The sequence below is a fragment of the Pteronotus mesoamericanus genome, unplaced genomic scaffold (genome assembly GCF_021234165.1).
Source record: "Pteronotus mesoamericanus isolate MK-2021 breed Mesoamerican mustached bat unplaced genomic scaffold, CSHL_Meso_final contig_20, whole genome shotgun sequence".
Taxonomy (NCBI): Eukaryota; Metazoa; Chordata; class Mammalia; order Chiroptera; family Mormoopidae; genus Pteronotus; species Pteronotus mesoamericanus.
Window position 1 is genome coordinate 78,314,369 of NW_026555085.1, and position 15,143 is coordinate 78,329,511.

At 42.4% G+C, this 15,143-nt stretch overlaps 1 protein-coding gene across 2 annotated transcripts in view; it reads right to left on the reverse strand.

Annotated features, from left to right (window-relative positions):
• Window positions 1-14,921, reverse strand: part of PTPRK (protein tyrosine phosphatase receptor type K) — a 487,710-nt gene extending 472,789 nt beyond the window's left edge. For both annotated transcript variants that reach the window (XM_054569944.1, XM_054569942.1), the window contains exon 1: window positions 14,602-14,921. In XM_054569944.1, coding sequence (XP_054425919.1) covers window positions 14,602-14,698 — 97 coding nt within the window. In that variant the 5' untranslated portion in view covers window positions 14,699-14,921. The remainder of the gene's footprint in view (window positions 1-14,601) is intronic.
• Window positions 14,922-15,143: the final 222 nt, after the last annotated feature.

Consider the following 15,143-nt stretch of genomic DNA (forward strand, 5'->3'; position numbering starts at 1 on the left):
AAACCTGTAAAGAATTTAAGAGTTTGAGCCAAAACTGACGACAACTGCCAGGAAGCAAGATCTCAAATGCTCCCAAGAACAACAGTTTTGCAGCTTCTTCTGGGCATTTGAAATTAAGGAGGGAACTGAGGAAGATTACACGGAGGTAGAGGAAAATAAGGTGGGGACTGGATTACAAGGTTCTGTGCTTTCCTAGGGTGGTTACCCCTTGCAGGCACATCACTGCTGGCGTTTCAAAGGTATGTTAACCAAGCTGCACAAGAACAATGGACAGGGCTGGCTTAAAAACCTTTCACTAAAGATGTTACAGGTCTGGGCCGCGACTATCCACCATGATCTGCCCAGTTAGGAATTTATGATTTATTACAGTAATCCTGTTTCACCCACAAAGTATACTGCCTACTATATAGTGTTTTCATTCCATACATAAATCTACCATAATCTTTTTCTGCTTCTCCACCTTTTAGATATTTGTTGTGACATATAAAAGCATGATTCTGCTTTCCAAATAACTGGATCATGATTCTGGAACCCAGAGTGAAGAGCCCAGGTATGTATCCCCCTTTTTTGAATGGTTCCATATTTAAGTTTACATGTGCTGTAGGGTTTTTTTGTTTTTGTTTTTTTTTTGTTTTTAGTTATTTTCATTAAGACTATAAACCTGGGCAGATAACATTGAAGGGGAGCACAGTCTGCCACCCCAAAATATGGCTCTTCGGGATACTGATTGTTTTAGGCTGGTTCATTTTAAGGAAAAGCAGGCCTGGGACAAGCTCTGGAAACCAAGTAGAAGTGCTGTTCCTAAAAGGACATTTACATCTGTGAGGGCGTTCCCCGCACAGTGCCAGGCCTGGCCTCGCAGTCCATGAAAAAGGCAGGGACTCCTATGTGTATAAGAATCTAACCCTGGTTTTCTGTGCTTTCCCTGGTCGCCTCCCTTAACTGACTCTCCACCCCCTAACATCCTCTTTTGTCCGAAGCTGAAAGTGGGATTTAAGATGATGGCTTTCACCATTTTGGGGAGTTACTCAGTGTTCCCGGGTCACACCCAGGGACACAGGAGTTACGTACGTCATTAAACTTTAATTTGTTTTTCTCCTCCTAATCTGCCGCCTGTTACTTTGATTATTAGTTCAGCCAGAAGAACCCTGAAGGGTAGAGGATGCTTTATTCTCCCAGACAGTGTACCAAAAGGACATCTTAAGAAACTTTGTAAATACAGAGGAACTTAGGAAGACACCTGCCGCCGCCACAATCGGTAAGACCTACACAGGGGTGAGCAAGAGGTTTGCAGCTGTTGGTATGGCAAAAGACATGCATTGCGATCATTACAATAGCTTTATTAACTCAGACAATGTCATAAATCAACAAACCTACTTTTGCCCACCCTGTTTTAGAAGCATCTAGCCAGGACACAAAATTGCATTATGACGGTAAATTGAGTATTACAAGAGCACTTATTTTGGCGAGATTCAAGCCTACAGTGCAAAGAGCTTCTCTGATAAGAAAGTTCATAATGGTATCTGGAGAGCAAATATTTTCCTAAGCATAATACATGGGAAAGGAAAGACTGTTTCAGTTACAGCTAGGAGAGATAGAGTAGGCAGGTGAAAGAGTAGAGGAAATCTGAAACTTGAACCGCACACGAAATCCTTGTGAAGTTTAGGGAGGGAGGCTTCCTCTGCAGTGACTGGACAAAGAGCAAAGCAGCACTTGAGCTAACAGATCTGGAAAGTTTCGCCAGCCCCAGGCTCCACAGCACCAACTTCACCCTGTTGACAGCAGTTTGGGGGTTAAACGGATTTGACACTGCCTGGGCTAACAAAGATGATACATCAACAGCAAACTCTCGAAAAGAGAAAACAAAAGTGTTACCTGGAATTCATATGTAAACGATGTCCTAAATGCCGTTAGTGCATTTACTTAGCATGTGTCACATGCAAGTAGAATATACGGATATCCTCTTTGCATTCTGTAACCTTCGGGAAACAACATTCTTTAGGAGCTAAGGAGGCCCCTCTCCTCTGCTCCTCCGCTCCCGTGGCGTCATTTGGAAATCTGAGTGCGGCTCCCAGATGGGACGACGTTAGTCTCACTGGGATGGGACAGACACAACAGTTCTAGAAGTAATACAGATCTCACCCTTCAACTTTCTGGTCAATTCCCATTTTGATCCTGCACCCAAATTAAAGTTTTTATGTTTTGGCAGAGATTCAGCCTCTCCGGGGGTGAAGCAGATTCATGAATGCCCAAAATTTCACTCCAACCTGCCTGAACTTGAATGAGTTTTATTAGTGTGCTAGGCACTCTTTTGAGCACTTGAATTCGGTATTTCTCAGAACAAACACCCAAGATGGATACGTGCATTTATTCCATTTTACAGATGTAGAAAGTGAAGGACAGTGGTTCGATCACGTAGCAAGAAAACGCTGGAACCAGTAGTCCACACTCAGGCAATCAGGTCCCAAAGCCTGCGATCTTAGAATTATGCTCTATTTTCCAGGAGTGTCCTCTGCTTAAACATAAAATGAGCACAAAAGGCTACTGACTCAACTAAAACAACAGTTTTCTAAATTTCTATTTTTGAAGCTTGGCAATTTTGATTTTGATTTTGCTTAGAAAAAATCTGCACATCTCCCAAATTAAATCTTCTCCTTAACTCACACCCTGGAAGTCAGGTGGGCCTCCTTTAAATACAGATGTTCAAAATCTCCATTTCCTGGTAGGGCAGCGGGTGTATTTGAATAACAATTACTGTGGCCCCTTCAAAATGAATGACCAAAGTGCCAGGAATGGAATTTCCTCTGCTTCCTGATGCAGGTGTGGCTGCAGGTGCCGGGTCCAGATTCAGCTGTAGGTGCAAGGGCAGGGGCAGATAGGGAAGGTCAAGGTCCACCCAGATTCCTGGTGGCCAGCTCTCTGCAGGCCTCTGGCCTCCCTCTCAAGCACTGCCCACTACTCTGGACAACTGGGGCCACAGCAGCAGCAGAGAGAAGGCTGATGAGAGTCGGGGCAAGAGCGGCAGTTGATAAGCATCTGCAAGTCTCAGAAATAGGAATCTGCAGCCAAACAACCAGGGGCTCTGCATACAAGCTTTCACGTTGTGAATGCACATTAACACACACTGTGTGCTCTCGTGGAGCATACCCCAAACTTCCTGATCTTGTTTCCAGAAGGAGAGTAAGTGACTGTGAGCCTCCAGAAAGCAAGTGTGCTCTCTCCTCGGCCAGACTTGTTTGCCCCGATGACTCAACTTTTGGGAAATTCCATTTGGTGGAATATTGCTATCATTGTGGCAAACTTTCACATAAATCTTTCTTGGTAGGCTTCAAGCTTGTTGTGTGTAGACACAAGGGTATGGAAAAACTACTGATGCCTGTACTGACCCGGGCAAGTTCTAAAGTGGACCAACAAATTGCAAGAGACAAACTACGCTTTGACTTGCCAAGAAGACTCAGGGGTATGATCAACTGCAAAATAGTCCCAGTTCACCAGTTAATCATTAGATGTGGAGCTGTGCAAAGACAGCCACTCCCTGCATAGTCATAAAGTCACATGTGCTCCCAAAGCAAAGGGACAATACCTGGCTTACTTGCCAGCATACCCAGGGCCCGACACAGCAATGACACGTAATAGATGCTCGACGCTATGTGGAGTGAAAGGACAAATAAAGGGATGCAAACCCTATCAGAATCATTCTCTCGCCAACTAGGCAAACCAGCTCGAATAGCAAGGGCATTTTTAATCTCTTCATAAAAATATTCAAAAAGAAAAACTATACACACAACTTGCATCAGAGTTCTTAAAACATGTTGAAAAGTTTTCAAAGAAAATATTTTCTAATCACATAACCTTTATTAACATATCTGGTTAAAATACAGAAACTATTTTGAAGCATTGCAGACTAAAATTTATGTACATATGAAATATATATATGGGAAAATGAATTTGGGGGCTACGGTTTATGGTACTTAATAAAATTACTCATTGCTCACAAGAACTTTACTTCTTTATCACATTACTTCCCCCAAAACTCAGAAATGTAAACAACTTAGATATGCAATGTGTAACTTAGATATACAAACATACAAAACATCTGTTTTTTCATTTCCATTCCTTAGCATATACTGTGTGACTTCAACAATATTCTTATTATTAAAATTTATATTCCCAACAAAAATATTTACATTTTTATGGTAGTCTACAATTATTTTTAAAAAGTACTTTCACAAATATTACTCATTTTACCTTTAAAAGTGTCCCACTGAGTAATTAGAGAAGAGATTAAAATCACTTGCACTGCAGTATTTCCATTTCAGTGGTAAGGAAATTAAGGATAAAGCAGAAAGGAATTACCTCCAAATCACAGAGCTAGCGAGTGACAGCTGAGACTGGGACAGTCTCACAGCAAGCCCAATGCTCTGGGCATGAAAATGGTTTCATTCATACATCTCCAAAGAAGCCTTTGCTCTCTCTGAAGCTGCCAGCCCCTTCACTGTGTATATTTCCGAAGTATTTCAATGTGAGTTCAGATAAAGGAGCAATAATGAGTCCACACTAGTTATCACTGTGCATCAGCCTTCCAGGATGCCAGACAAATTATTACAAGCTTCGTCATTCAGGAGTCGCAGTCATCACACCTGATACGACTCTAACACAAGGTTTAAAAAAAAAGTCCTAGAGAAAGCAGGCACTACACAAGGGAAAACGATAATTTATTAACTTAAGATAATAGACACAGGTGTGGGAAAATAAACCTCCAGTGACAGAAGGAAGCGTGCCGAAGCCAATGAGCCTTTCTCCACGACCACAGTCTTTTCCTCCTCTGTGCCAGGCCAGCTGCTCTGGCCAAAAAAGGGCCATTAGCAGCCCTGGCAGTGCCTGGGATGAAACACTGCTCTGAACTGGCACAGCCGCAGTCAGGCCCCTGGTCCGCGGTCACACCCAGCTTTGGGCCGCTAGCACAGACGTGCCCCCGACACAGGCCCGACACAGGCCCGATAAATCTCCTGCTGAAGGGGGCTGGGCCAACAGCTGCTGCTTCTCTCCATTTTATTCATTATTCAGTGCCTTCTGACAGCCTCTCTTTCAAATACCCCATGTTGTTCAGATACGCATTATAAAGTTAGGCAGAAGAGAGGTGAGAAGATCAAAATTTTAAACAAGTTCACCTCAACCTCCTGAGCTTTTCAGAATTAGTTTCCAAAGTGAAGAGTTACCAGGTTTTACTTCTGTGTCAATAAGCATCATTTATCACAGCTAAGCTTACCCTCTGACTTCTACTAAAAATAAATAAATGTATACATGCAAACAGCTATGTGTGCATGTATGTATAAACAAATCCTGCAGGATACCTGAAAACCAAGCAGTTATCTAAGATGGTCTTTTACTGGCATATTAATTATTATCATCTCATATTTGGATTACTGTTCTAATCAAAGCCAATCATTAAATCAGGATTCCATTTGGAAACATTATTTTAGAACTCTGGAATACAAACGAAAATAATTAAAGAAGACAGTAAATAATAATTATCTATATAAATTACCATTAAGCAAAACAATGTGTACGTGGTAGCAACAGTGACGTGTAAATCGGAATCTTGAGTTTGACCTAAAGTTCTTCCAAGCTGTATGAATTCAGGCGAATTACATCAAATGGAGGGATGTTAATTGATAAGGTCCCTAAGAACTCAACATTCTGTCAGTTTTTAAGGTTGGACTTATTCAATACCGAGGCAATGAAAATAATAAAATTTATACTTTAAAGCAGAGTTTAAAGGGAAAACAAAACAAGAAACACTCCCTAAATTATGAACAGCTGATCTGCTATATGCACAAATCTGCCATATGCAACTTGCCTCTTGTTTCCTCCTTCACCCACTTCCCCTTGGAGACTAAGGTGTCAGCCACCATGTCTTCCTGATGTTACCCCTAGCGGTCCAGAGCTGGGAACCACAGGATCCAACTGTCTTTCCCCCACCACCTCCTCTCTTCTCCTGAGAAGTATTACAAATACACACACAGGTGGCAACTCCTTCTTTCTTTGCTTTTACTGCTCACACATTATTTAACAACCAGACAATAGTTTGGTTGCCTTTCCACAACCCAATCCCCTGTATGTTGACAATTGATGGTTTGATCCACAGTCCCACATCTCCCCTCAGCCCTTGCCTCAGTTAACGTGACCCGGTTGAGGACTAACACCTCAACCCAGAATCCTAGCAAACCAAGCCAATCAGCACACTTACTTTCCCTCAGGACACACTCCCTGACATTGGATCATGACTCACTAGATCCAATAACGGTGAACCTCAAGACTCTTTCAGGTGCAACCTGCATGTTTCCCTATTGGATTAGAACCTGAGATCTTGTGGCGTGGGAGCTGTTAAACCTACCTGGTCCCTACATATGGGCCCTAAGAACAAAGCTGCTGGAGCACCCCAGGACTACGTTGAGCAGGCAGAGAGAGAGCATATACCAAAGGAATTATGTGAACTCCTAAGTCAAGCTCCACCTTAACTGTCAGTGGGGAGAGACGATAAATTCCCCTTTTGTTGCAACCAGTCTGGGTTGCATTTTCTGCCAATGTGCAACCCCCAGAAATGTCTAATTGCTACACATGTGTATATATTCAATAATGAATTTGGCTCCACTGGCTCCTCACACTGGCACCTGAGGCAAGTCATTACTTAGCCTCTCTTGGCCTCAGTTTGCGAAATGAAGATGATTCCAATCTTAAAGGATTATCGTGAGAATTAAAAATTACATAAAAACATTGATCGTAAGACATTGATCATGGAGGGTAATAGGAACTCAGAAAATGGCAGCTTCTATTGTTTTTGCAATTGCTTTAGGGCAATCTCTCCCATGCATGTGAGAATAAATAAACCTAATTATTGCTGCAAATAATAAAAGTAGAACTAACACAAAAGGTAAGTTCTAGAATTTGAAGTAGAATTAGAAACAGCAACAAGTCAAAGCCTTCTGACTCTAAAGCTCTTGAAAATGTGTGAAAGTACTTTTCAGAGCTTCTCTCCATCACTAAGCTCTCTAACACTGATCCGTCTACAATGAAACCTCTTCTTGTAAACACCAGTGTCTAACATAGGTAAACGTAACAACCCGTGAGTTGTAGTTTATTCATTAATCCAGAGCTACTGTCTGTGTTTGAAACAATAGAGGTTAAGCAGACTCTCATTGACAATATCAAACATGTAGAGAATTCTGCTGTGTATCACCCTAGACTCCAGCTCCCTAGATCACAATACAACCAACTACAATGGGTTAAAATTAATTTATACTTCTGGTTTTCCATTAGTCTCTGCCATAACCATGTCATTATGCCAGTATTTTCTGAATCGCTAGTGAATAGGAAAAACAAATACAGCAGTTGTGATTTAATCAGGGACTTCACTGTTGAAACAACCAACAAAAGTAGACACATTTAGAATAATAAATGGTAACAAAACACACAGGCTCATTAATAAGAAGGCAATTAGGTCTTCTGGGAGAATTCATTTTCTAATAGAATGCTAAAGCAAGCTATAAAATGCAAGTGAAATTGTGTTTTGACATGAATAGTGTGCACTGTCTATTACATCATAATTTTTCTCTTGAGAAAACTGACAAGAATCTGTTCTTAAATATGAGCAAGAAAGATAGCAGAAAGAACACCAGGAATAGCTCATGTATTCTACCTAATTCTCATTCACTATATTTGACTGTCCTAAAAATGAGCTCCTTATTACAATGATCCTTAAATTACCCTTAGAAGAAAATGAGAAACATAAAATAAGAAACTGGTGCTACTAGTAATGTCAGAGGGAATACCATTTTCTGTATCAGTATACCAATATACTGAAATGATTAGCAGATATCATGTCTGGTTCCTCAGAGGATATGTGCATTTTTAAATATTATTATAAGACAGGTTTAGAACCAAAACTATTTAGTCTTATTTTTGTTCTCTTATAAAAATATTTCTTTCAAAATTGTTTAAGTATTCTTTAAAAACCTGGATGGTATTATTGTTTTCATGTGCCTAGGGTGTTAAATTATAATTAAGTAAATACTGATCAGAAATACAATTCCAGGCAAATTTGTTTCCTGTTGTAATTAATCCTTTCAAAATACTCTTACAATTCTACAGTAAAGTGTATGTAGCAATTATTTTCCAGCTGAGCTTTTTTTTTTGTCCTAGAGCAGTGTTTCTCAAAATTAAATGTTCAAGCAAATCACCTGGAGATTTTATTAAACTGCAGAGTCTGAGTTGGCTCTGATAGGTAATCACAAGACCATCATCACAAGTTTCCAGGTGATACGGATACTGCTGGTCCATGAAACACACAATTCAAGTAGCAAAATTCTGGGGCATCTTGCAACTGAGGGATCCAGTGACCATGAAGGAACCAACTATCACCCCCTAGGTGGGCAGTGAGGGCACTGAAATGGGCTTCCTCTCCACTCCTGAATTTGCTGACTGACCTAAGGTGAATCACACCAAAGAGCTGTGACCAGTCTGCCACTTACAAAGCTGCTAAACCAACGACCACCAAACAAGGATTAGAGGTATTTCTGTAGCTGGTCAGCTGCTGCCCTGGACAGGGTTTGGAGAAGCAGCCTACGATCAGCTGGTTAAGAAGCCGGCTGCCGGGGGAAGGGTTTATATAAATAGATATCAACCTGGAAGAATATTTATTATGTTTTCATTAAAAATAGCCTAGTACAATATATTGTAAACTATATAGTTAATTTATTTTCCATATCAGTTTTTTCATCTATGAAAGAGAAAATAATTATCTATGTTCAATATCTTTTTCAAGATAAATATAAGGGCTTGACCCCATCTCTAGATGCCCTTAGCTTCCCTGTCACCTGAACCTTTGGACAATGAAGTTCTATCACTGTTAAGATGTTTGTATGAATGTGTGTGTAAATACATATTTACATCTTTCAGCTTTTCCAACAAGAAGTTTAAGTAGACACTAGTTTATCTGGCTTTACTTCCGCATTCCACTTATTAAAACAATTTCTAGAATGGCACCTGAAGAAGGACTCAGCCAGCACTGCCCCGTTCATCATTTTTATTAACAGAGCTCTACAATCTTATAAAGTGGGAACATGGATTATTTCATCAAGGACTACTTAATTTGCTCCTAAAACAATTACAAGTGACAGAATAAGCCACTTGTGATTTTTATGGATTATCCACACGCAGAGCAGAACGCCAAAGAATTCAGCGGGAGTTAAGTGGGGAAATGGCAGTGCTCCACAACAGGTCAATGCGGGCCTTCCATCCCAAACCTGGTGTGCTTTCCAGGACCTCAACAATCTGACAAACCTCACAAAACTCATTTTTTTAATTATGTAAGCTGTTTTACTACTAGAATATTAACTACAAATCAAAAGAATTCCCAAAAGAATACCACAGGAAAGTAAACATACCTCTCACAACAGAAACTTTATGGAACTAATAAAGCCTTTTATGGGAATTATGCTGTTTTTTTTTTTAAGAACATTTTTCATAAAACATTTCCACTAAGATGGAGCTTGAAGTTTGTAAACTATCGACCTCCAGAGTTTTCATTGATATCAAACATTCAAACATAATTTTTAAAGTTTTCCAAAGCACAGCTGTATGTAACTTATGTATCGCAAGATATCAGGCAATATGGCACTCAAAATGTCTATTCTCATTTACAAAACAGAACTTCAAGTTTCTCTTCTGTTCAGAGATATATAAGCAAAGACAAATAAATCTTTTGTGGCATTAAAAGATTATCTCATGGATGAGTAAGTTTGATTTTGGCTCCAATTGAAATAAAAATTATCCTGATTGATGTACTTACTTTGTCATCAAATACTAGTTTAAAACACATCATGACTTGATATCAGTAATTACAACAAACAGCATGAACTCTGATGAAGAAACAAGTCAAAAGCAATTATAACCTTTTTAGGCAAAGAGAAACACCATATGATAAGAGGAACACAAATCAAATATAAATGATCAAAGGGCAGAGTCTAATAGGAATATACAGAGGGAAGTTTTGAGAAATGAATGTTTGGACAAAGGCTGAGGATGATTACAACAAATAAGCTAAAATAGGCCTTTTTTCCCTCTTCAGAAAATTAAAGATCAAACACACACGTGTACACCCACTCCCAGCATTCTTTGTTTCTCCTTTGAGAACAATCTGTAAACTTTCTTGATGTTTCCTGCTCTCAATCTTCCAGAGTTCCTGCCGTCCAGCCCTGCAAAAGGAGCAAGTAGGGGAGATGCAAACAGCACAGGACAGGTGAGAACGGCGTTTCCTGTGCCTCTGAGAAGCAAATGCGTATTAAACATAACTTATACTGTCTTCAATACCATCTTGAGGAGACGTAGAACACTGTACTTCCAAAGTATTAGAAGGGAACAACATAGGACCGCATTACATTAGAATGTTTTAAGGCCATAAAAATGGGTAGTAAACCATCACTGACAGAAATATAAGATCTGGTAGGATTGGTGTGTGCTCTGGGTAGTGGTTGAGTCACACTTCCCCTTTTAAGAACACCCAGCCCTGGAAGGTATCTGGTGAAAACAAAAAGGCTGTGATTTGGTGCATGTGCATGTGGGGCTTTGTTGTTGCTAGAGGGGAAGGAGAAGGGGTGTGGGAGGGGGTGGGGTGGCAGAGGGCCTGATTTATTTTTCAGATTCACATTTATGAATACAAAGAGACGAGCTGTCAGCAGCACACATGCCAAAGCCCAAGTGCAGCCAGAGCTGCCTCTTCTCATCTGGGTAGGCCAGACACAGAATGACATCTTGCAATCTAGGAAAATCAACAGAGTAGAATGAAACGGACACCAGTCAGACAAAGACCGGCCCTGGAAATATTCATTTACACATCATTACTAGTGATTAGAATTTGGAGTTTTAATGAATTGAGAGACTGATGGACTCTGGCCAATCAAAACCAGAAAACTAAAAGGCAAACCTAAAAATAAGCTGTCTCTGATACAATGTCTTAGTAGGAAATAAGTACAAGAGAAATTAACCTCTCATACAAAGGAGCTGGACCCCAGGAGAGCGGCACTGCTTAGTGGCAGGGTGCTGAGGCATCAAGGCAGTGCCGCTTGCAGTGTGATGTGCCAGCAGCTGCATTCGAAGCTGGATCAAGAGCTGCACTGCCAGGTTCACATCATACTAGAGACAATAGTCCCTCTCTAGGTCATTGATAAGACTGCATCTAAAAAGCTGCCTAGTTTTCTCTACACTGAGATGAAAAACCTGAACAACCAACAGTTAGTTAAACAAACAGCTAAGGAAAATGACTTAAAATGTATTTCTTGTATAGCTAGAATACTAGGGATGTTAATAATGACTCTTTCACAGATTTAGCTCAAGTAAAGATTTACAGGAGGTAGGTAAAAAAAGAAAAAAAGGAAAGGATAACTTCTCTCACTGTGCTGATAAAATTATGGTCTGACCAATCTAGGATATTGAAGTTTAATAATAATTAAAATAAATGACTGGCTGACTGGTATACATACACAAACAATCCCGTACTCACTAGGAGATAGTGCAGAAGTAAAAACGGAAGTCAAGGCACTTAGCTACCTTAGTGTATGATGATTATACCCGAGACAGCTGCATAATGCTTTACAATTTACAGTGTCAGTTCACAAAAATTATTTTATACAATTCTCATCTAAACCATATGGAAAGATCAGGATGGGTATGATTATCCCCATTTTACAGATGAGAAAGTTGAGTTTCTAAGTTGTCAGTCATCTGCGTCCTAGTACAGAAAACTTCCTTATACTATGATATCAAGGGATAACAGCTACACAACCCAGTGAGTAAACTTCAATACGCCTTTGTGGTTCTACACTTCAGTCTCCCCAGATGTAACATATGACATCGGTGCCATTTTAAGAGAGCGATTAAACTGAAAGAATATAAATTGATATTTATAAGACGTTCTAGTTTGAAAGAGGCTCACCATGTAACATTTTTATACTTTAAAAGCTAAGACAAAAGTCACAATGATTAACATATTTTAAATCTGTGGTTAAACAAAGTAGACTGGATGACTACCTATAGCAAAGATCTAATGATCCTCTGTATTTCAAAATTTGCTTTTCAAGTCTCCTGTATTAGGAATCACATGATAATACCTAAAAGGGGTAACCTGGCCTCAGTGGCTGCGATTTAAAAGACGTGTAACAGGTTACTTTAAAATTCTGAACACAAATTTGTTTTAGACCTTAAAGCACTTTTATTTAAATTTCTCTCAAGAATAAAAGTGCACTTAAAGAATAATATCATAAGAAAATCAGCAAGAAAGAACACATTACCAATCTCTAAATCTGTCTTTGGAACAATCTGACTGCCAGAGAAGCCGATGGCAAAAGAACACCAAATGACTTAGCCAGAAAATGGACATTTTTACAAAACAAACTTTTAATTTATGAATAAAGGCAGATCCACAACCTGACTTTAAACTGTAGGAATAAAAGACATTCACTTCTAGGCACATATATAAATCCTGAACAGCAAAATTATGGCATATAATACTGGGAAAATTGCATATTAAGATTACACATTCTTTTACTTAAATGTAATAAAAAGTCAAATGCTTTTGTTTTGTCACTAAAGAAAAGCCAGGCATATTAAGTCAAATTAATTGAACTGCATGTCCAAGAACACAGTTGTTCATTAGAGATAGCTGAACTCCAGGGATCAGAAAAGCTCATCTCATTCTGCTGGAGGAAATTTAATATTTACTTGCTCATTAAAGAGTAAATAACATTCGAAAAGAGAAAAAAAGAAAGGTTTCTTTACTGCTGAAAATATAGCCATCAGCTGTTGAGACATTAACAGTTTCAGCTCTTGAATACATGTAAGTTTTAATCATGCAACTGGTCGAATTCAAACTTTCAATTAACAAACTACACGTCTTTTCAAGCGTAGGCTCCCCGTGCAGTGATAAACACTGTGAAGAAATCAATACTCCAACTTGCCTGCATAGAATGACTTACATCAAGCACAGTTCCAATACTAATAAGCATTGTATGTCACAGATGCGTGCAGTAATGCTTACTCCAGAAAGAATTAAATTAAGCCCGGATCATTCATTGCATAGAGCTGTTGTCCTTTGCACACATCACCGGTATACACAGCTTTTCCTCTACACGCTGCATTTCATAATCTGCCTGAGTGAACAACACACGCTGCCACCTGAATCTGTTGTCTAACTCCTTTTACAGAGTTCTAAAGAGGGGAGAGGGGAAGGGAAATGGCATTACTCCGGATCACAACAGTTTGAGTTTATTTCCTGGAAACCGGGCAGCCAAAACAATGAGAGAAACTGCCCTGTGCAAAGTTAAGTTCGTTCTCCGCGTCCTTCGGCCTCAGCCAGGAGCGCGGCTGTCGCTTCCCCGGTCTTCACCAGCACCGCTCGGCCACCTCTGCGTCTCCATCCGCACCGCGAATCAAGGCGGCGGATGCGCTCGGCAGCTAAGCTGAGCTGGGTGGGTTGGCCAGAAAAAGTTGTTAGAATCGGCGGGAGGCAGGCAAGCACCCGCGAGCCCGCTCCCCAGCGTCCACCTGGTGAAACTCCAGAGCCCCCAGAGGAGAAAACGAAAGAAGCAACCAAAGGGAAGGATAACAAAACTGGAAGGAAACAGAGGACGGGACCGGGAGAGAGCGGGTTTTAAGGACTTCACCAAGTGGGTTTACCTAGAACCCAAAGGGATAACCTGCGAGACGGCGCCGCATCCCCCCTTTAGGGTTCTCCTGGCGGGCGGCAACCGTTCGCGGCCCCCAGCAACCAGACCCGCTCCGGGGGTAGCTGCGCTCCCACACCGGGGTCAGACTTCCCGGACCCGGCTCCCAGCCCTCGCTGCTCAGGACCCCTCGGCTTGGATCCTAAGCCTCCGATTTCAAAACATGAAAGGCACACACGGAACCCACTCCACTCAGTGCCCTAACCCAAAGGGCAAAGCCAGGAGCAGCCAAACGCTGTGGGAGGAGAAAAGGACTGTGGGAGGGACGGGGAAGTTGTTAGACAATAGTCAGGGGAGGTTATTCCCGGGACAAAAAGCACCTGGCAAAGCGCGCCGAGGTCAGTCCCTTTGAGTCTCCACGTTTCTGACAATGGCTTCCCGGGGAAATTTTTTTTAACACACTAGTGGCAGACAGCAACAACCTGGCACCACGAGCAACAGAGTCGTCCCCGGAGTCGTAACTACTTTTCCTTTCTGTCTTACCCAGATCCATGCAGCCTGCGCTGGGCACTGAGGCTACCAGTCCCCCAAGAAAAGCAATGTCTCACTCCCTCACAGCCCAGCCACCCTGCGCCCGGAGCGAGCCTCCGAGAGGAACAATGGGTCGCAAAGACAAAAGTTACCTGCCCCAAGTGGCGCCCCGCCCGGGGCCCTGCGTCCCACCTGGCACAAACTCTGGGGACATCTCTCCCTCTGCCCTGCCCCCCTCCCCGCCCCGGGCCGCGAAAGCTTCCCCTAAATCCTAGCCCCGGGCCCTAGCGAGGCGCCAGCCACTCCACTCTTCCTGAGCCCGGGATCGGGGGAAGCCATCGGGGCCACTCACCTGCGGAGAACTGGCCTTGGGCCGATCCCAGCAGAGGCCAAGGGGAGAGGAGCAAGAACGCCAGGAAAGCAGGCAGCGCCGCTGCCGCTGTATCCATGTCGACTTTGGGAGAAGTTTCAAGCAGCTTTGCAAAGAGCTGCCCGGAGGATCGCAGAGAAATCCACGACTGAGGTGTCGGCCGGGCCTCGCAGGGTGAAAGCGGGAAGTCCAGAGCCGCCCGCCGGCACTTTTTCCTTCTTCGCGGTCGCTAAACTACCTCTGGGGCGCCAGCGTCGCTCGCGTGGCCGATCGGCCGCGGCGGCAGCTCTCCATGGCTCGGCGGAGGCTGCTCCTGTTAGCCAAGAGTTACTTTGCTCGGGGAGGGACGGGGGCGGAGCCGGGGGTGACGTCGGCCCGCGGGCTCCGGGAGCTTCAGAGGAATGCGGGCTCGGGCGCGGCGCCGTCGCTGCCTCCTGCCGGAGAGACGCGCGCTAGCCCCGGCCGCGCGCCCCGCGCCCCGCGCCGCCTTTGTTCGCAGTCGGGCCCCGCAGCCCGCCACCGCT